Consider the following 19,484-nt stretch of genomic DNA (forward strand, 5'->3'; position numbering starts at 1 on the left):
CCGGATCCCGGATCCTCGGTCCCAAATCCCCGCCAGCTGCCTCTGTCTCCCTACGGCTCCGGGGCAGGGAGGCACGGTAAGTATCAGAGACCAGGATGAGGTTCTATCAAGAAACGGCAAGCTGGACAAGCAGAGATTTCGGACTCTGGGAGTCAGTCCAGGTTACCTCCCGGAGGTGCCCTTCCCAGCTCTCTGGGGGGCAACTGTGGAATATGCTAGTGTGGATTCTGTGGATCATGGGAAACAGAAATCATCTGTACCCCGCAGGGAACTCTGGGCGGCGAAGGCCCCAAGGTGGAAGTGCGATACCCAGAGCTCTGTAAGGGGCTGATGGAGTAAAAAAAGAAGGTGGGGACTTCACTGGGCTGTAGTTGCCTGGCTCCCCCTCAGGAGCATCTTGCAAAGAAATTACGGTTCAGACCATCGAGCGACTACCTTCCACACTCCAAAGACCAGAGCAATTCTCAGAATCATCACATTGTGAAAAAAGCAGCCCCATGGAAGATAATAAAAATTACAATAACAGTTAGCAGGGACTGAGTGTTTATATTGTGCCAAACACATAACGAATTACCTTACTTCTATTATTTCCTTTAATTCTCATAATGTTAATAGGTAGCTTCTTTTTTTAAATTATTTATTTATTTATCTTTAGAGGGGAAGGAGAGAGGGAGAGAAACAGCAATGTATGGTTGCCTTTTGTGCATCCCCTGCTGGTAGTTAGCCTGCAAGGAACCAGCCTGCAACCCAGGCATGTGCCCTGACTGGGAATCGAACCGCGATCATCTGGTTCGCAGGCCCGCGCTCAATCCACTGAGCTACACCAGCCAGGGAATAGGTAGCTTCTTTTATTAGCCATGTTTTACAATGGAAGAAACTGAGGGCCCAGTTCCCCACAGACGTTAATCCTGGTCACTCGGTTAGAAAGTGGTGTGAGCAGGGTTTGAACTCTGCGTTTAGATCCTGCCTCCAGTCGCTTGAGATTCAGTAGCTTTCGTGCTGAAAAGTCCCCAGTGGCTCATAAAGGGCAGAGGGAGCTTGTATGGGGGCAACCCCTCCTCAAATACTCAAGCTCCAGTCAGATGACTGCAGGCTGACCAAAGCCCAGGAAGCCTGCCTGGCAGACGCAGTATCTGTGACAAAGGGCAAAATTGGGCTGCTGCTGGATCTCAGTGCCACAAAAATCTGCTGACTGGTTGTCCCTTTTTTTAGCCCTCCACACAGGTAGGGGAGAATGTTGAAACATTCTGGAGCTCTCCTTAGCTAAGGAGCAGAGGTGATGGCACCTGGGCTCTAAAGTGTTGCTGGGGTGCTTTCTGACCTCAGATAGGTTCAGATTCGGGCTCAACATCTGGGTGCAGCAAGGGCCCTGGCAACTCTTATCCACCGGAGTCCAGGCACCCAGAACAGTTGCTCCAGTGCTTGTGATGCTCCTCAGACAGGATTCATGCTTGCTTTGGAGGCTGGGCTGGAGCTACTAGACTACCCAATATAAGGGAACTGGGGTCTGTATTACAGTTTTAAGCTTCACAAGGACTACTTTCCTCAACCCGAGATTTCTATGCATCAAACTTCTGCTGAAAAAGCATCACAGTTCCCTTTCTCCAAAGGGCAAAAGACCTTAATGGGCCTGCAAAGGCCTACCATGATCTCTTACCATAGATCTACCCCTGTAGTCTTCTCCTGGCCACGCCCCCTTCATCTTTCACTAGTCAAACTCGATTCCTCTGTATTCCTATTCAGGGCCTTCACATTATTAGCCTCAGCCTAGGATGCTCTTTCCTTTACTCTCTCTGGCTCTCTGCTCACCCTTTAATCTCAGCTTTCACACAGACATGCCCGTCTCCACCCGTCTAGGCTAGTCGCCCCTCCTCTGTGCTCCCAAAGCTCCCTGTACTTCTCTGTCCTAGTACTTATCACTGTATTGTAGTTGCCTGGTTACTTGTCTCCATTCCCTCACTAGATCATAAGCACTGTGGGAAGGGACCATGTTTTATTCACTGATGTTTCCCCAGGGCCTAGTGCAGTGCCAGACAAGTAAAAGCACTCTGTAAATATCTGCTGTATGAATAAATGCATGATCAAGGTCAGGGGACCTGACACCCTCAGACCCTGTGCTCTTAAAATCCATAGCTATCTTGATGCTGGCCTAAAGGGCAAATAAAGCTTTGGCTTGAACTGGGCCTCAGGGAGGAGTGGTTTCTCAGACTATTCTGGAAATCTGTGCCTTTGTTTTCTAACCCCCAGATCTTCAGATTTGATAGGACTTTGGTGTATTATTAGACTGAGCATTTCTCCACCCAGCCCACCCTCCTAGAGTCCCCCACAAATTGACCTCACTGGGCCTGCTTTTATGAAAGGTTTATTCCTAGTGCTAGGTCCCAATCTTCCAGGGCTCTAAGCACAATTAAATTGGGTGGGTAGGTGAGGGGAGGCCCATTTAGATGCAGGGCCAGAAATGGGTCTCCCCATTTTTCCCACCCCCTTGGTCCCAGTCCCTTTCTCTGCAATGGGCACGCATAGAGGAGGGACGAAGGGAATTGGAGGCAACATCATTGGCCCAGAGGAGCCCAAGAAGAGCTGCCATTGGCTGACAGGGCCTTTTGAGGCTCCGCCATTGGTCAGGGGGCACACCCCAGAGCTGGGGATTGGCCTGAGGAGTGTTGCCATTGGCCAGGGAGTAGTTTTGTCATAGCCTTTGGCTGTGGAGTGGAAGGAAAAGATCTGGGAGTGAAGCCCAATGTCCAGGAAGATAAAGGGCAGAGCAGCAGCTGCTGGGCCTTCGGGCCCCCTCCCTACCCACAGCAATGTGGGCAAAATTGGTGTGAGGCCCCAGCCAGGGAAAAGGAGCCCAAGCCAGAGGGCAGGTGGCAAAGGATGAACCATGTCCAATGTCCCCCACCCTGGGACTGCCCCTCCCAGTGTCCTTCTTGATAGCCAGGTTGGGCTGGGAGCTGCTCACTGCTCCTCTAGCCAGGAGGGCTTCTCAGCTCCTGGAGGCCTCAGCTTGATGTTGAACTGCTGCAGGGTCTGCTCCAGTTGTTTCTGGTTCCCAGCAAAGTAGGCGGACACAGCATTGTGGAAGAGCAGCAGCTGCTTGTGCATCACCTTGATCTGAGGGTCCAGAGGGTCAGCTGAGGCTAGTAGTCTCAGATGCCCTTCTTGAGGGGCTGAGCCTGAGCCCAGGCCAGGGGTGCATGGACTCTCTCTGATGGTGCTTTTGGGGTGAGGGCTGAACTCCACCAAGGGAGTCAAAGAAAGGGTCAATCTGATGGGAAAACCCTGACTTGATTTGCTGGGCATGGGGTTCTGATTTCTGAAAAATCACTGCAGCTCAGGGCATGATTTTTCTGTCATGATCCTGGGACCAGCAGCCAATTGTTCAATAGAAAAGGGCCAGGGATTGGAAGGAGGGAGATCTGGTCCAAGGGTTGAGGGGCCTAAGGGAAGATCCCACTCCTTAGTTAGGCTGCATTTTCCCACCTATTGATTGGGCGGGTCAGTGTTACAGATGGGGAAGTGGGCAGGGGTCCAAGGGGTGGGGTTTGCACCTTGTTCTCTTCCAGGAACTTGAGCTTGATGGCCACATCTCCCCGCAGCTTCTCATATTTGTCTCGATGGGCCTGGAAAGTGGCCTGGGCACTCTCCAGTCGACCACGTGTCCCTGCATCCCGGGGGCCTAGGCTCAGCTCCTCTAAGTCTGTTCGGTAGGCATCATATTCCAGCCTGGGGAGGGGTGATACAGGCTCATCTCTACCCCTTTGTCCTGCACACTCTCCTTTTCTTGTTTAATTCTTATGTCTCTAATCTAAAACTTCCACCCAAGCCAGCCAGCTCCCCAAACCCTAGGCCCTGCCAGTGCCCACACCTGGCAGCCTCATACTGTTTGACAGTCATGAGTGTGTCTTCCATGGTCTTGGTGACCAAGGTGTTGATGCTAGAGACAAAGAAGTTCACAGCCCCTAGGAGTGTCTCTCCATTCTTGCACAGCAGCTTCTGTGTCTCTGCATTGTAGCCAAATTCCTCCTGAGGGCAAAAGGGAGGAACAAGCCGTAAGAAAGAGTCCCCTACCTGACTGAAGCTGTAGGGCCCTTCATTCCCTTCTTCCCCAGGGAGAAAGCAGCCATCAAAACTGCAACAACCAAGGTCTGCCTCCAGTAAGGCTCTTAGCCAGAAAGTTAGTGGGGCCACCCTGGGGACGCCTGGGGTGGGGGTGGGGTTCTCAGATAAGTTCACAGGACTAGAACAGAGAAAGCTAGTGCAGCAGGCAAGGGAGGGGCTCCGATTAGGCTGAGCATCAAAGGCATTCTCGCCAATGCAGAGAAGGGTTACTTGTGAGGCACCCTGTGTGCCACCTCCCCCATCCCCTCCAACTTCTGGACCTCTGTACAAACCCTTAGGCTGCCTCCACAGGTGAGTGCTGCTGGGGGCAGGGCTGGGCCCACCCTGGAGGGGTTCTCCCTCTGGGCTGCAGGAGGGAGGGAGGGAGGCTGAGGGGTGACTGCCTGGGACAGCCTGGGCCCAGTCCCCCCACCCTGTTTGGTCTAGCTAGGCACCTGAAGCTCTGGGGACTTCTGGCTGAGGTCAGCAAAGGCGTCACCTAGTGCATGCTGGGTCTGCAGCAGGCTGTAGAGGTGGGCTGTCAGTGCCCGGCCCAGCTGCAAGACACTCTCATACTTGCGCTTCGTCTCACGCAACAACTCAATCTGCAGCTCTAGCTCCAGGTCCACAGTCCGGGAGCCTCGGCCAAATCGCTCTGATAACAGCTGCTTTGTGCACTGATAGGAAAGTGGGGGAATAAGTCAGAAACCCTTGCACCCTGCCCCAACAACAGGTATGTACCCCAGCATACCCAAGCTCCTAGTCTCGGCCATAGATGGAATATTAGGATCTGGGAAAAGGAAAAAAGCTACCCAGGGGGAGTCTGGGGAAAGGGAGAGGTGCTTGAATCCCACCTTATATGTGTTGATGCCCCATTTCTTGACGATGTCAAACTTCTCTCCAGCGATGCCCCGAGCCACCTCATCTCCGGAGCCAGCAGGAGTGGCACTGTGAGATGGATGGCGGCCAGACCCTATAGGACCAAGTTCTCTGACACCAGTCTCTCTCAGAAGTATGTGGTTCCACCCATACTTCCCTCCCAGTACCTGAAAATGACTTCCCTGAAGGAGCAGAAGCTAGAGAAGATTAGATCCTCCTACTCACTAGGAAAAACTCGTATTTTGTTGCCCTGAGACCCAAATCCCAATATATTATGGCCTCCTTCTTAGGTGGTGGTGGGGATTCTAAGGGGAGGGAAGAAGGAGCAGCTGGTGTGCAGGGGTAGAGGAAACAGAAGGAAATATGCTGAGTGTGGGGTGGGAGGTCAAGGATGGTGGGTCCTGATAACAGGAAACCTGCTTAACATTCCCTTGTGGAATCCTAGTCAGTGTGAGACTCAGGTCTGTTTATTCCTCTAAACTTTAGAGTCTAAAGTAAAACTCTGAGAAGTCTCATAAAGTTCCAAATCAGCATCAAGCTCCGGAGCAGGGGAAACTTCTGTGGAACAGTTCTTAGCTTGATTCAGGGGGTAGTGGCACAGAAAGGGTGCATCTCAGGGGAAATGGCAAATGGGAGGAGTTGGACAAGCCTGGGAACTGGCTGTGGGGTGAGAAGAGTCCATAAGGTACATACTAGTAGAGGTTTCCAAGACCTCTAGAGATAAATCAAGCTTTCTTAGACATAGCCTATGCTCCCCAGAACCGTTCCTCTCCCCCTCTCCACTCAAGCTTCCTGTTCTGATCATTCATACCTGTGGGGATGAGTCCATCACCAGAGCCCCCATAGCCACCAGACACAATGCTGGTTTCATTGAGGTTGGGTCCTGACACCATCACCTGCTGGAGGTCCTATAGGCCAGAGAAGAGGGGGGCTTCAGGAACATAGGGGCAGCTGAAGCATTTTGGGAGTGAGAACAAGCTTGGATTGAAGCACCATAGAGAGAGCACACAAGGGAAGTCTGCACAGAATCAGAATGAAGATTTGTAAAAACATTGAAGGGAGTTAGGTAAGTTAGGGAAGGCTATTGGAATACAGTGAGAGCCCAGGATTTATAAGTTGGGATTCCTAACTTGAAACAAGAAGGAGAAGAATCAAACAGAAGCACCTGCTCCAGCCCATCATCCTCAGGAAGCTGCCCGGCTTCGCCATTCCCATGGATGGGGATCTCCATTGTGGCTGCCTTCCCTAGGATCCCGTCCGTCATGGCTAGGGAAGGGGCTGGAGTCGATGCCGCCACCCCAGTGCCCTGCAAAGCCCAACACAGACAGTTCCGGAAACTGGCCAAGGCCCTAGAAGAGAAAGGTCTTCCCCACCATTTCTGAAGTCCTAGAGGTAGTCCCAGGGCCTGAGTGTTCTGGAGTTTAGCTACCACACCTTTCCTCGGGTAGTATATGCATCTCTTCCTCCCAAGGTGCATAGTTTCACACACCCAGATCTCAGGAGTCTTCTCATGACCCTCCAACTCCACTAGGACCTCAGTGATCATTCATGCATTCAATCATTCAATAGGCGTTTACTGAGTACCTACTGTGTGCCATGCACTATTTGAAGCCATGGAAATACAGCAGTGAACAAGAGAGAGAAAGTCTGTATTCTCTTGCAGCTTATCCCCATGCAGGTGTTTCTCCCTATCAGGAGATGAACCGCTTTCCAGGGCTCATGTATATTATCACAGCTTGGCCTTTCACACCCCTGTAGTGTTTCTTTCCCTTTCCTTCAAGTGATCTTCCGCTCCTCCATCCCATGCACCTTCTTCTCCTCCAGCCCTCCCCACCAGGCCTTAGTTGAATCCATTTGTGTATGTTCCCAGCCTCTGGGAAAAGTCTCTTTTTCCCAGGACATAGGTGATCTCTTCCAAAATCAGTTCTTTCTCTCCCCAGGTGTGTTTCCCAGGTCCCCCAGCCCCATACACCTGGGCATCAGGTGTGTCCTCATCATCCCCTGGGCTCAGAGGTATCTTGCTTTCAGGACAGGTTCATGCATGCAATTTCCCCTCGACCAAGTATGCCTCTCTCACCTCTGGCTGGGCTGCTCTTCCCCTCAGGGCACCAGGCCCGAGCCGCGGGGGGACCTCGGGCTCCAGTTCCCGTCGCGATCTTAGCAGCAGGTCAGGGAATCGGCGGAAGTGACGTCCTCTCCCGGGCAGAAGAAGCCGGCCACGTCGCAGATCATAAGGGCGGAAGTGACATAAAAGCTGGGGCAGGGCGGTCCTTGAGCTAACCCCCACAATCCTGGAGATTGAGCAGAGATGACTTCCGGGGCGTTACAAAGAAGAAAAAAACTGTAGAGGAAGTGAGGTCGGGCACGTGCTTGTGGTCGGATGGAGAAGCAGCAGCAGGAGCAGCAGCAGCTAAGGAACGTGAGTGGTTTCGGGAACTTACATTCGGCTCACATCCCCGTCCGCAGGGAAGGGACCCCGGAGATCTAGAGATCCGAGGGTTGGGGACATTGGGCCACGGTGCGCGGTCCTGGGAAACGTCTAAGTGTCGCGGCCTGGAATTGAGGTATGGGATGCTCCCTTGTTGCTGAGTTCTCGGTCCCCTTCTCTCCCAGTTGCGGGACTTCCTGTTGGTCTACAATCGGATGACAGAACTCTGCTTCCAGCGCTGCGTGCCCAGCCTGCATCACCGAGCTCTGGATGCTGAGGAGGTGAGGAACTGAGCAGGGAGTTAAAACTCTTCCTCCGCAGAGTTAGCCGTAGACTGCTGTTCTCCTCCTCCTCCCACTTCCCTTTCCTTTGGTTGAGGTCTTTCCATGACCCTCGCTCCTGGGCTGGGGATGGGAAGGAAGGAGACGGACCTGACAGGACACCTTTGGTCTCCCTTCCACCCTATCTTCCTTCCAGGAAGCCTGTCTGCACAGCTGTGCTGGGAAGCTGATCCATTCCAACCACCGCCTCATGGCCGCTTATGTGCAGCTCATGCCCGCCCTGGTGCAGCGCCGCATCGCAGACTACGAGGCTGCCTCAGCTGTGCCGGGTGTTGCTGAACAGCCTGGAAACTCACCATCAGGCAGCTAGCCGTCCCCGGCCCCAGGAAGGGAGGCACTGGGTGGACCCTCACGTTGAAGGAGCTCGTGGACCTGGGGCTGGGTGCAGCCTGTATATACAGAGTGAGGGGTTGCCTGAGACCTGGGTATTGTTGCTCCTTTTCCTGGAGTAATAAACCCTCTTTTATTCTGTTTGGTTTATGTTCTGGGAGGGGAAGCTTTGCCCACTTTATTATGTTAGTGCGTAATGTGCCGACTTCAACCCTGGCAAAGGAGAAATTGCAGCCTTTGTGTAGAAGGAAAACTTCAGCATGCATCCCTAGGCACCTGGTTAAAGCAAGGTCTCTGTGTACAGTTTTAAGGTTGGTAAGACCAACAGGAGGTGGTTCCTAGCCAGATGACAAGGACGTGGGAGCTCTGTCTAGCTGCCATTAACTTAAATCTGTCTGACTTTAATGGCTCATTTGTGAGTAAGGTATGCATTCATTCATATTGTGTGTGTGTGTGCGTGCGTGCATATGCGCTGTGTCTTAAGGAATCTGCCATATTTAGGGAAAGAAGATAGCTAAGGACAACAGATCCATAAATCACAGGGTTTTTAGGGACTACCTCCTTATAAAGCCGGTAGCTCCAGAACAGATGAAATTTTTAAGAATTCTGGGGTGTCTTGAAACTAAGCATTTCTCCAAGTTGTTACATTTTTACTATTTTCTGTCTTCCTGAATGATCAGTGAAACCTTTAAGCAAAGAAGGTCTTTGTGCTTCTCTTCAGGGGCAGTTAGAAAAAGGGACATTGGGGGATCATATTCTGCAATATGGTAGGACTTGAGAGAAAGAAACTCAAAGGAGATGTAGGTAGTGGTGGTTATGGAAAAGAAGGGATAAAGCAAAATCTTAGGGACCTCTTTAAATGTTACTTTAATATCTCACTGCTTATTTATAATCTAATTCCAGCTTCTCTGCCCTCTACCCCATGTTGTTCCCACTGTGCCTGTTTTGTGAAATTTTTTTTAAGTTTTTTGTTCTTTTCTTAAGATTTTATTTATTTATCATTAGAAGGGGAGGGAAGGAGAGAGGGAGAGAAATATCAATGTATGGTTGCCTCTCGTCTGTTCCCTGCGGGGAACTAGCCTGCAACCCAGGCATGTGCCCTGACTGGGAATCGAACCCTGAGCCTTTGTTTCACAGGCCTGTACTCAATCCACTTAGCTACACCAGCCAGGTCTGTTTTATGAAATTTTTGAAATTTTTTAAGGCTTTATTTTTAAGAGAGAGAAGAAGGGAGGGAGAAAGAGAGGGTAAGAAACATCAATGTGTGGTTGCCTCTCAAGGACCCCCTACTGGGGACCTGGCCGGCAACCCAGGCGTGTGCCCTGACTGGGAATCAAACTGGTGACCCTTTGGTTCACAGTCCTGCACTCAATCCACTGAGCTACACCAGCTGGGGCTGTGATTTCTAATTCTAGACTATCCATTGTTTTTATTGCCCATCCCCTTTGTGGAATTTACCTGTGAATGACCTACCATTCCACTCCATTTTCTTGGTGCCATTGTGTCTTATTCCAGCTGTTTAATCTTTTGTTACTCCATTTTTCAAATGGGAAAAAACAGTTGTGTAATGAATACCACTAAATGTTTAAGGTTTGCAACTTCAATCAAGCTCTCATTACCCATGAACAGCCCTTTGTGGGTTCCTGGTCTGTTCACTGTCCTTAATTACCACAGTGGTTATTTACATCTTCACTGCTCTCCTAATCCCCCTCCTCACTCCATCAAGTGCAGGTAAAACAGCTTGTGAACTTCCCAATTTCCAGAGATGGGGAAATGGGGACCCAGGATATTGTGCTGCTGGTGGAAGGATTTTTCCATATCAACATTTTTGGGTGTCTTGGTAGTAAACTTCCATGTAATTAAACTTCCAGATGATTGTGAATTAGCTGTGTTTCCACATCACATAATTAGTAATTATTTGAGATGGGCTAGGAACCTATTTGAACTTTGAGAGCTGCTGTTTGCTTACTCATCTGCACCAAACCTGTCCTCAGTTATGGAAAAAGAAAGGTCTCCCGGTCTGATTCATCAAATAGTCCCTTTCTTAAATTTCCAATCTCTGCCCTGGTTCTTTTCTCTTTATACTTAGAAGCTTAGTATTACTATCCATCTCCCATCTGCTGAAGTCTCCCTCGGTGTTGTCATAAAGCAGCAGCCATTGGCTTAATGAGAGCATATGATGTTTCAAGACAATGGAAATAAATGTTAAAACGTTATCCCTTTATCAAAGACATTGGAGACAGGGTTCGTGTTCCTGCCATTGTGGCTTCAGAAAATAACTGTCCACTCCTTTGCAAAGTCTAATTCCTTTGAGGCTATTCAAGCATACCATCCTCTCATTATTTGTCCTTAGTAACTACCACTCTCCTACTTACCTCTAAGTCCCTAGCCCTTGGTCTTCCTGTCCACTCTGATACTTCTTAATGTTTACTTGCACACTTCATTCAGTATGTTGCTCTCAGTTCTTTGGCACAATCTCCAATGATTTCCACTTTCTTAGGTACCCACTCCTATAGTTATATCCTGGCCATTGTCTTCACCCGAAACTGCTCTGTCACCTTCAAAACACTATTTGCATCTTATTCATTGATCATATTCCCTCCGCTTTATTTAACAGTTCCTCTGTATCATTTTTTTTATTTCACTGGCAACAGTCAGGCTATCGCTTCTACCTTTTGATTTCTATTCAGCTTAAATTCTAGTGATCCTCTTGGAATAGGCTGCATTCTTTTACCTCTCGTCTCTCGTCTCTTGAACACTTAGGTAAAATGAAACACTTGTGCCTGCATTTGGACAGCCAAAGGCCACCCAAAGAAACAACTATAAAGCAGATTTATATCATCATGAATTCATGGTTAGCAATTTCAGATGGAGTCTGAGCCCCCAAATCCCACTGGGGTTTTCCAGTCATCTCTCCTGTTTGCTGCAGTGAGTATTTCAAACCAATATTCTCAAGCCGCATTGGCCTTCCCTTGCCCCCATCACCATCATTCTCTTGACTGCAGGCTATTTATTTCTTCATCAACAAAAGTAGAAGCTGTCAGTTGAGAACTTTCACAACAATCTGGTCACCCACCTAATCCACATCATTCTCTTTTGTCTAAACAGGGCAAGCATTTTTAAGGCCAATGCCTATTTCTGTTACCTGAATCCTAGTCCTTCCTTTTTTGGAAATCCCTGACTTTTTACTACTTTACCAAATTCTCATCAGTGTTTAGACATGCTAAAGTCTCCCCAGTTAGACAAAACAAATCATTCTGTACCTCATTTCCCCTTCAGCTACCACCCTAATTATTCCACTTTATGCTAAAAACGGTTGGATTCTTCGACCCTCTCCATCCCATTCCTCCACCCAGTGTGTTTTTGACTGCTACAACCTTTATCCTCTTGGTTCTTCCTGAGGTCATACTCCCTTACCAAGTGGCCTTCATGTTTCAAAACCCAGCCGGTATTTCCCAGCCCTCAGCTTCTCAGTAACATCTGGTGCATTGACTAGTTTCTCATCAACAGACTTCCATTTGCTTCTGGAATGCTTTTGGAAGCATCTTTTACTGCTTTTACTACTACCTCTTTGACCACAGCTTCTTAGTCTCCTTTGCAGGCTCACTTGCCTCCAGCCTTTAAATCTAAGTTTCTCTAGGTCTTGTTCTTTCTCAGTCTGTTTTTTTTCTAGCAGTGTTTCATCCCCACTCAGATTTGGTTACTGATGACTCCCAGATCTCTCCTGTGAGACTGACATCTCCATTTAGGTTTCTCAAAAACATCCTCAACTCAACTTGTTTCCTCATAAACTTTTCTCCTACACCCGAAGGAAAGTATTCCTCTAGTTGCAGAAGCTAGAAACCACTCACCCCTTTGCTTAAATGACAAATCCTATCAGTTTACATTTCTGAATATCCATTGATTCTGTCTGCTTCTCTTCATCTTCTCAGTCTCACACAAGGATTATTGCAATGGCTGCTTCTCATATTTACTTTTGCACCCCTCCAATCTGTTCTCCATTCATAGGCCAGAAAACAACCTGATTCTTAAAACTTCACAAATGTTTCCCATTAGGATAAAAACTGACATTCTACACATGATTTACAAGTCCCTGCATGATCCAGCTCTTGCTCGACTCGGCTTTATCTTACTGGTGACTCAAACCCTGGACTGTCAGTACTGTTTGTTGAATTGAGCTGAACCACCCCTCCCTCTCCCTCTCTCTCATCGAATCACACTGGCCTTTCCATTTCTCTAACTTTACTGTCATACACTTCCATCTCAAGGCCTTTGCACCTGCTGTTTCTTGGCTTGCAATGCTTTCCCTCTATCTACTAAACTACTCATTCTTGAGCGCTTAGTTCAAATACTCTTCCTCAAACATCTCTCCAGAATCCAGTTCCCATAACTCCTCATGTTTTGGGAATGTAGCACTTCTAACGGTTGGTCATGAGGTTGGAGTCCATGTCTATTGTTCCCCATTGCATTCTTATCACAGTGCCTGGCACGTGATATGTGCTTGATACTAGTTGAATGAGCACCTTCCAGTCTCCTCCCAACTCAATCTATTCACATAACAAAAAGAGGACTTTTTATTAAAAGAGACTATGAATTCACTTTATTAAAAGTGAATCTGTACTTAGCCTTTGCTGGTTTTCTGCCATAGTACTATCACATATATTGTTTACTCAGTCTGTTTGTGATTGTTGTCTTCCACTGGAATGTAAGCTCCATAAAGCAGTTTTGCTCAATGTTACCATTTTGTGCACTGATGTAACCACCTAAAACTGTCCATTACAGATGATGCTCGGTAAGTAGTTCTTGGGTGAGTGAAGGCACAAGAGAATAGTTCCAGAGCTTGGTTTAGAGAAAGAAGGAGCACCTCTGTTTGGTAACAGAAAGGAGGGAGGAATGGATGAAAGTAGATCTAAATAGTTTTTTATTCAGTTTTGGGATATCGAGAGAGTTTCTTTATAATCGCCTGTGTGTTAGTTTTGTGTCAACTTGTCTAGGTTACAGTACCCTGTTATTTAATCAAACACTAATGACAATACCTAAACACTAATCAAACACTAAATAAAAGACCTGAAATGCTAGGTATTGCTGTGAAGGTATTTTATTTTATAGATGCAGTTAACATCTACAATCAGTTGACTTTAATAAAAGAAATTATCCATAATGTGGGTGGGCTTCATCCAGTCAGTTGAAGGCCTTACAAGCAAACACAGATTTCCCTGAGAAGAAATTCTGCCTCAAGACTGAGATGTTAACTTCCGCCTGAGTTTCTAGCATGCTGACTTACCCTACCAGCCCCAAACAATTGTGTGAGAAAATTCCTTAAAATAAGTAAATATATATGTATATATATACCTGTATCCTATTGGGTTTGTTTCTCTGGAGAACCCTCAGTGACACAACATCTATTTTTTAATAGGTGAAGCTATCAGAAAGTAAAGTAGAAAAAAATGGAAGATGAGAGTGCAGAAGGTTTGAAATAATCTTTGCACGGAATGGAAGAATGAACTGACAAAAAAGAAACAGATTTTTAGGCACTGTTGAGGACTCAGTAGAGGTTACTGAACAGAATTTCCTTCTGTCCTTATCCATCTGGAAAACTTGTTTTAAGGCCTTAAATGCTAAAGTCCACTGTGATTCTGTGACTCTTCTTTGTCTTTTCCACGAAGGCTTGCCCATGCCCTTATTTATGCTGCCGCTGACGCTGGTGTAGCTTGTTCACCATTATGGCAACAGCACTTGGTAGAGTGCCATGAAAAACAACAAAAACACATAGCTAACGCATATCAACTACCTCAAGTGCTTATTATCCACCAAGCTCTATTCTGAGCATTTTATACACATTAACTCATTTAATCCTCACAACCGCACTGCAAGGTAGGTACTAATATCATCATTTTATAAATAAAAAAAATGGAACAGGTAAAATACCCCACAGCTAGAAAGTGGTGAAGTCAGGTGTTCAATCCAGGCAGTCTGACTTGAGTCTCCTCTTTCTCACTAAGGAAGATCGCTATACATTTCAGCATTTGTCCCACAAATATTCTCTGATTACCTACTCATGGTGCCTAGCACAGGGGACGGGAGAGAACAGAGCCACCAGAATCTGCCACCATGGGGCTTATGTTTCTAGTCGGGGGACACGGACAAGCAATTAAATAAATATATAAGATGGCAATAAATGCTATGCAGAAAAATAATGCAGGTTAAGAAGGATAAGAAAGGCAGAGAGAGTGTTGCTGTTTTCTATTGGGTGGTCAGAGAACTCAGTAAGGTCTCTGAGCAGAGATTGGAAGGAGGGAATAAGCCGTGTGCACATCTGGATGAAGAGTGTTCACTGGAATTGAAGATGTTAGTTGCTACCCAGTATCCATTGTCCCCTTCTTTATTTACTAGAACCCCTGACTTTTATCTAGACACATGGCCACTGAAAATAAAGACTAAGTTTTGCAGTGCATCTGTGTGATGTATGCATTGTCAGACTGGACCCTTTAAAGTAAGGGTGTGCTGTCTCCTTTCTCTTTTTTCCTAACTCACCGGGTGGTGTGGGACCTAGCAGGCAGGCATAGTGGTAAAATCTCTTGGACCATGAAGACCAGGACCACTTTCTTGGAGGAGGCGGAACAACTAAAAGGCTGACATTTTACTCCTGGAGTGACTATACCTGGGCAGTTATGTGATAGAAAAAAACAAACTGATCATGTTTTAGTCATTGTATTTTGGGGGTCTTTCTGTTATTGCAGTATATGTATAGTAGGAAGAATTTTAAGATGGTCCCCAAGAGTTCCCACCCCCTGCCTACATACCCTACATTATCACTTGGACTGTCAATATGATAGATTTTACTTATGTAATTGGGGTTGTTTTATATGGCATACTTGAGGTAAGAAAGGGAGATTATCTGGTGGGCCTCACCTAATCACATGAACTTTTTAAGAGCAGGAAGTTTTCTCTGGCTGGTTGCAGAAAAGAACATCAGAAGGATGCAAAGCATGAGAAAGGTTTGAAGGAGTGTTGCTGGCTTAAAAAGAGAGAGGCCATAGAGAATGGAAGGCCGTGACCTCTAGCACTTGAGAGTGACCCCTGGCTGATGGTCAGGAAGGAACCACAACCACAAGGAAGTGAATCCCATCAACAATAGGAATGAGCTTGGAAGAGGACTTTTCCCCAGAGCCTCCAGGCAAGAACTCAGCCTAGCCAACTCCTTGATCGCAATTATGACACTCTGAACAGAGAACCCAGTTAAACTATGCAGGATTTCAATCTACAGAACTGTAAGATACTAAATGAATGTTGTTTTCAAGCTGCTTAGTTTGTGGAAATTTGTTACCTGGCCACAGAATGCTTGTCTGTCTCCTAACTGATTCACAATTACAGACATATGTAGGCTCTGAGGTGGTAGTGTGCTTGGTGTGATTCAGGCACAGCAGGAGTCTAGTGAATGGGAAAGGGAGTACAGACAGAGCAATTTGTGGTCCATCAGAGAACTTTGGCTCCCACCTGAAGGAATGAGATAATAAGGCATTTGTGAGCTTTTGTGCAGAGGAGTGATGGGATCTGCCTATGTTTGAAAAGGGTCATTGGCTGTTCTGAACAGAGAAATTGTACGGTCAAGCATAGAAGCAGGAAGACCAGTTGGAAAGCTATGGAATAATCCAGGTGAGAGGTCATAGTGGCTGAGACCAAGGTTGTACTGTTTAAAGTGGTGAGAAGTGGTAGGATTCTGGATATATTTTGAAGCCAGAGCCAGCAGAACTTGCTGAAGGGTAAGACGTGATGTTGGGAGGGGAGGGAGGGAGAGGAAGAGAAGTCAAAGGTGATTCCAAGGTTTTGATCTGAGCAATTGGAAATAATGGGCTTGCCATTTACTGAGATGGGGAAGACGGTGAAAGAAGAAGGTGCCTTTGTGGGGGCAGTTAGGAATCTGGTTTTGGACATTTTAAATTTGAGATATGCAAGTCAGATATGCAAATGGAGACATTAAACAAGCAGTCGGATACGCAAATTAAGATTTCAGGTAGTGCTCTGCTGAATTTCTATTTTCTTTTTTATTCAGCCCTACCCCTCACCTCCAATTTTGAGCTTCTTGTGGTCAAGAATTCTGTCGCTGAGATGGGGTAGGTGGGTATGTGGCGGGAAGAGAGGGGTGGTCTCAATGACAGGTCTTCGGCGCCTGGCCGCAGCTTAGCTGCTCAGTGAATGCATAAACAGGCGTAAGGGTTACGTCTGCCCACATGCCTTCAGGATCGCTACTTCTCCTAATCAACCGTGTTTGTTGTCTGCCACAGGCAGGCTGCCTTTGAATTCCCAACACGTTCAGCCTGGCCCTGCACCCTGGTCTGCCTCTGTATCCCAACGGTTACTAGATCCCTCCCCTTTCTCGCTCTGGTGCTCAAGGCGTCAGCGCTGAGCCTCACGGGAGGGATCTAGCAACCGTTCTAACAGCTGGAAGGCACTGGAGCCGCGGAGGAGTCCAGAGATCAGGATCTTCCCTTCGTCCAGGGGACCACGCTCACCACTGCCCCTTGGAAGGTCCCCTCCTCTCACTTTCCCACTGATCCCTCCTTCCCATCTCCTTCTTCTTTTTTCTCTTTTCCTCCACCTGCCAGCCTGGCCCCGCCCCTCCTGACCAAGTGGTTCCCTTGCGCCCCCTGCTTTCTGTCCTCAGCTGCCCTTTCAGCCCACCCGCAGACAGGACTGGGGCTTTGCTGCCTCTGAGAAACAACCTGTTCCATCTCTTCAGAAGATCGCTAGGCTCCACTCCAGTGACGGTTGTGCACTATTCCCAAGGTTCTCTGAGTGAGCTTTTTCCGTGTGTGTATCAGTTTGTCTCTACAAGTGGTCATATGTATGTCTGCCTGTCTCTTTGCCTATGGGTGGCTGTGAGTAGAGTGAACCTGTGCCTAGGACCCAATTCTAAGTTCATTCATTTCTGCAACAGGCACTCCATGATGAAACCTCACCGACAGATCTGTCTCTCTTCCCCTCCCTTGCCTCCTGTACCCATTAGGCCAGGTGAGGGAGACAGTGTCCTGGGTGGTGGGAAGGAAGTCGTACACTGGAGGGTCCCTAGGTCAGTCCCAGGTGGCCTTATTACTAGAGTTATGGGGGAGGCTGGAGGTAGGGTTGAGAGTCCCAGGAGAGGCCCTCTGCTGGTCTGGCTCTGCCCTGCATCTCCCATTTCCCTGTCCTAAGGGCCTTCTTTCCTCCAACCCTGTTGTCCCTGACCATCCCTTGACCAGAGCCTAAGACCCCTTTCTCTTGCTCCTTTCCTGGGCTGGGCCAAGCAGGTGAGGCCCAGCAGCCAGGAGCATGGAACTGGCAGTTGGAGCCTGAGCAGTGGGCAAGGTCAGTTCGCCAGCAGTTGAATGCCCAGCTCTTCTTGGCCTCAGAGAGGAGGGTAGGCTCATCTTCTGAAGAGCTGTCACCTGATGCCTTTGAGTCTCGGTGCTGTCAGAGGGGTCGGAGGAAGATCCTGAAGGCACTGGAGCTCCTGGTAGCTGAACTCCGGGCTCTGTTCTCAGCTGTGCTGCAGGACAGAAGCCCCGTAGCTTGGCATTACCTGCATTCAGTGCTGCGTCTGCTGCCACCGTACCGTGCGCTGCTAGTGGGCCACCTCGATTTGCTGCCCTTCCTGGAACAGCTGTACCACTGGGCACCATGGGTCCAATCCCAGCTCCGGCTGGACCTGCTTGATGCTATAGACCAGGCCTTTCCCCCAGACACCTCTTTGTTAGAGAGTGTGTCCCATGCTGACTGCTGTCTTCAGAAGCAGAGGTTCCATCATGGGCTCCCACTCCCAGCATGCCCTTTTGTGCAGGCCCGGAGGGATGGGAAGCAAGGAGAGGAGGAGTTGGCCACATGGCTGCGACCATTGACTCTGTCTGAGCTGCAGCACAGCCTGGGTATCGTTGGTGCCGAGGTGGCTCTGAAAGAGACCCAGTGGCGAGGCGGCCTTAGCCTCCTGCCCTTGGCACTGGCAACCGACATCCCTGTACAGTATGAAAGCAGTGGCACTGACTACGCAGAGGAGGAGCCTTTTGGAAGAAGAAAGGCTGAGTAAGTGAGGGACCCAGTCTGGGGCTTGGAGCAGAGGAGGGGAGGGAGCCAGTTTATGGGTGCTTCCTGGGTCATTCGGTCTAAACTTTCTTTTGATTTTAGGGATTAGTTTAACCCCAAGCCAAGCTGGTGTGAGGCTACTCCTCTCTTCCTTTTTGACTGCAAAATAAACCCAGTGGTTTTAGTGTTAAGCCCCATAGGGAAATGCAGAAATTCATGAAAATCTAAAGTCAGCTCTGAGGAGGCCAAAGCTTCAGAAGACAGCTTGAGTTTGCAGAGTTTCCAGGATTCTTTCTCAAATGGTACTGGAAGCCTCCTTAGTTCTTTTTCTCATTCATTCGTAATCCCTGAGCCTCGCCTCCAGGATGAAATAGTGCTCAGTACTGGAGGCTGGGCATGTGCAGGTCTTTCCCGTGGGATGTTCCTAGGTGAGTGTTTGTCCGAGGGCCTTCCCACTCTGTCAGTGTGAGCTAAGGCAGCTTAGGGTTGCCAGCACTGCCAGATGGGACTGTCACTTTGATCCTTCCAGGGAGGTCTTCTTGCCTTGTCAATACGGGTATCCTGGCCTCTTTACTAATGATTTCCCCCCCAACCTGGCTCTAATTGTTTTCTTTAGAATTTCAAAATGTTAACAGAGACCTCTTCTGAGAGTTCTCTAACTCTAGTCTTGGAATTCCTCCCTGTATATCAGACACTGCTAGATGCTGAGGATAAAGAAGTGAACAATCCCTTCGGTTGGGTTTTATAGTTTAGTCAGGGAGATAGATGTTAAATAAGTTGATACAGGTAACAGGTAATTACAATTTGTGCTAAGCGCTGTAAAATCAGGACTACTGCCTTTCCTCTGGCTGCTTCTCTGGTGTGTGTGCACAGTTAGGAGAAAGCACATCAGAGGAGTTTGGGTATAGGTTAGAATTCAAATACCTTGCAGGTTAGGAAGTGAGTTGAAATAAGGGGAGAGTTTCAAGAAAGAGGAAGCAGTCAGTGCAGTTAAATGCTACTGAGGCAAGTAAGAAAAATCTGAAAAATGTTCATTGGATTTAGCAACAAGGAGGAGTTAGGCAAGAGCCCCTCCAGTGGAGTTGCTGAGAGGGAAGCCAGGTTGTAGTACACTCAGGAGTGGACAGGTGATGAAGTGCAAATTACGTTTTACCATTCTTTCATGAAGCTAGGCTTGAAAGGAAGAGAGAGATAATAGGACAGCAAATTGAAAAAATCATGGTGTCTGGGTAGGACTCTTAAAAAAAAAGAATAGAGAGATTTTTATAACCCTTAGGATAGCACTTGAGAAGTGGGTGTTCAATAACTATATGCAGAGCAGATACATGTAGGTTCTACATGTATTTGGT

General features: G+C 48.0%; 3 protein-coding genes across 3 annotated transcripts in view; 2 read left to right on the plus strand and 1 right to left on the minus strand.

The window, feature by feature from the left end:
• Positions 1–2,345: 2,345 nt before the first annotated feature.
• ARFIP2 (ARF interacting protein 2) lies at positions 2,346–7,197 on the minus strand. Its single transcript, XM_037051593.1, has 8 exons — positions 7,058–7,197; positions 6,146–6,286; positions 5,792–5,888; positions 4,956–5,074; positions 4,557–4,778; positions 3,869–4,026; positions 3,552–3,726; positions 2,346–3,114 (listed from the first exon to the last, which is right to left on the minus strand). The coding sequence occupies exons 2-8, from the start codon at positions 6,242–6,244 to the stop codon at positions 2,959–2,961; spliced, it is 1,026 nt and encodes a 341-aa protein (XP_036907488.1). The 5' UTR covers positions 6,245–6,286; positions 7,058–7,197; the 3' UTR covers positions 2,346–2,958.
• Positions 7,198–7,294: 97 nt separating this feature from the next.
• TIMM10B (translocase of inner mitochondrial membrane 10B) lies at positions 7,295–8,224 on the plus strand. The gene is made up of 3 exons (XM_037051594.1): positions 7,295–7,399; positions 7,594–7,689; positions 7,886–8,224. Exons 1-3 carry the CDS (start codon positions 7,361–7,363, stop codon positions 8,057–8,059), a joined length of 309 nt encoding a protein of 102 aa, XP_036907489.1. The 5' UTR covers positions 7,295–7,360; the 3' UTR covers positions 8,060–8,224.
• An 8,285-nt stretch (positions 8,225–16,509) lies between these two features.
• The window catches only part of DNHD1 (dynein heavy chain domain 1), a 67,430-nt gene continuing 64,455 nt past the window's right edge, over positions 16,510–19,484 (plus strand). Inside the window, exons 1-2 of the mRNA XM_037051600.1 lie at positions 16,510–17,091; positions 17,367–18,135. Coding sequence (XP_036907495.1) covers positions 16,923–17,091; positions 17,367–18,135 — 938 coding nt within the window. The 5' untranslated portion in view covers positions 16,510–16,922. The remainder of the gene's footprint in view (positions 17,092–17,366; positions 18,136–19,484) is intronic.

This window comes from Sturnira hondurensis, unplaced genomic scaffold (genome assembly GCF_014824575.4).
Source record: "Sturnira hondurensis isolate 20B ecotype Veracruz unplaced genomic scaffold, ASM1482457v3 Scaffold0007378, whole genome shotgun sequence".
NCBI lineage: Eukaryota > Metazoa > Chordata > Mammalia > Chiroptera > Phyllostomidae > Sturnira > Sturnira hondurensis.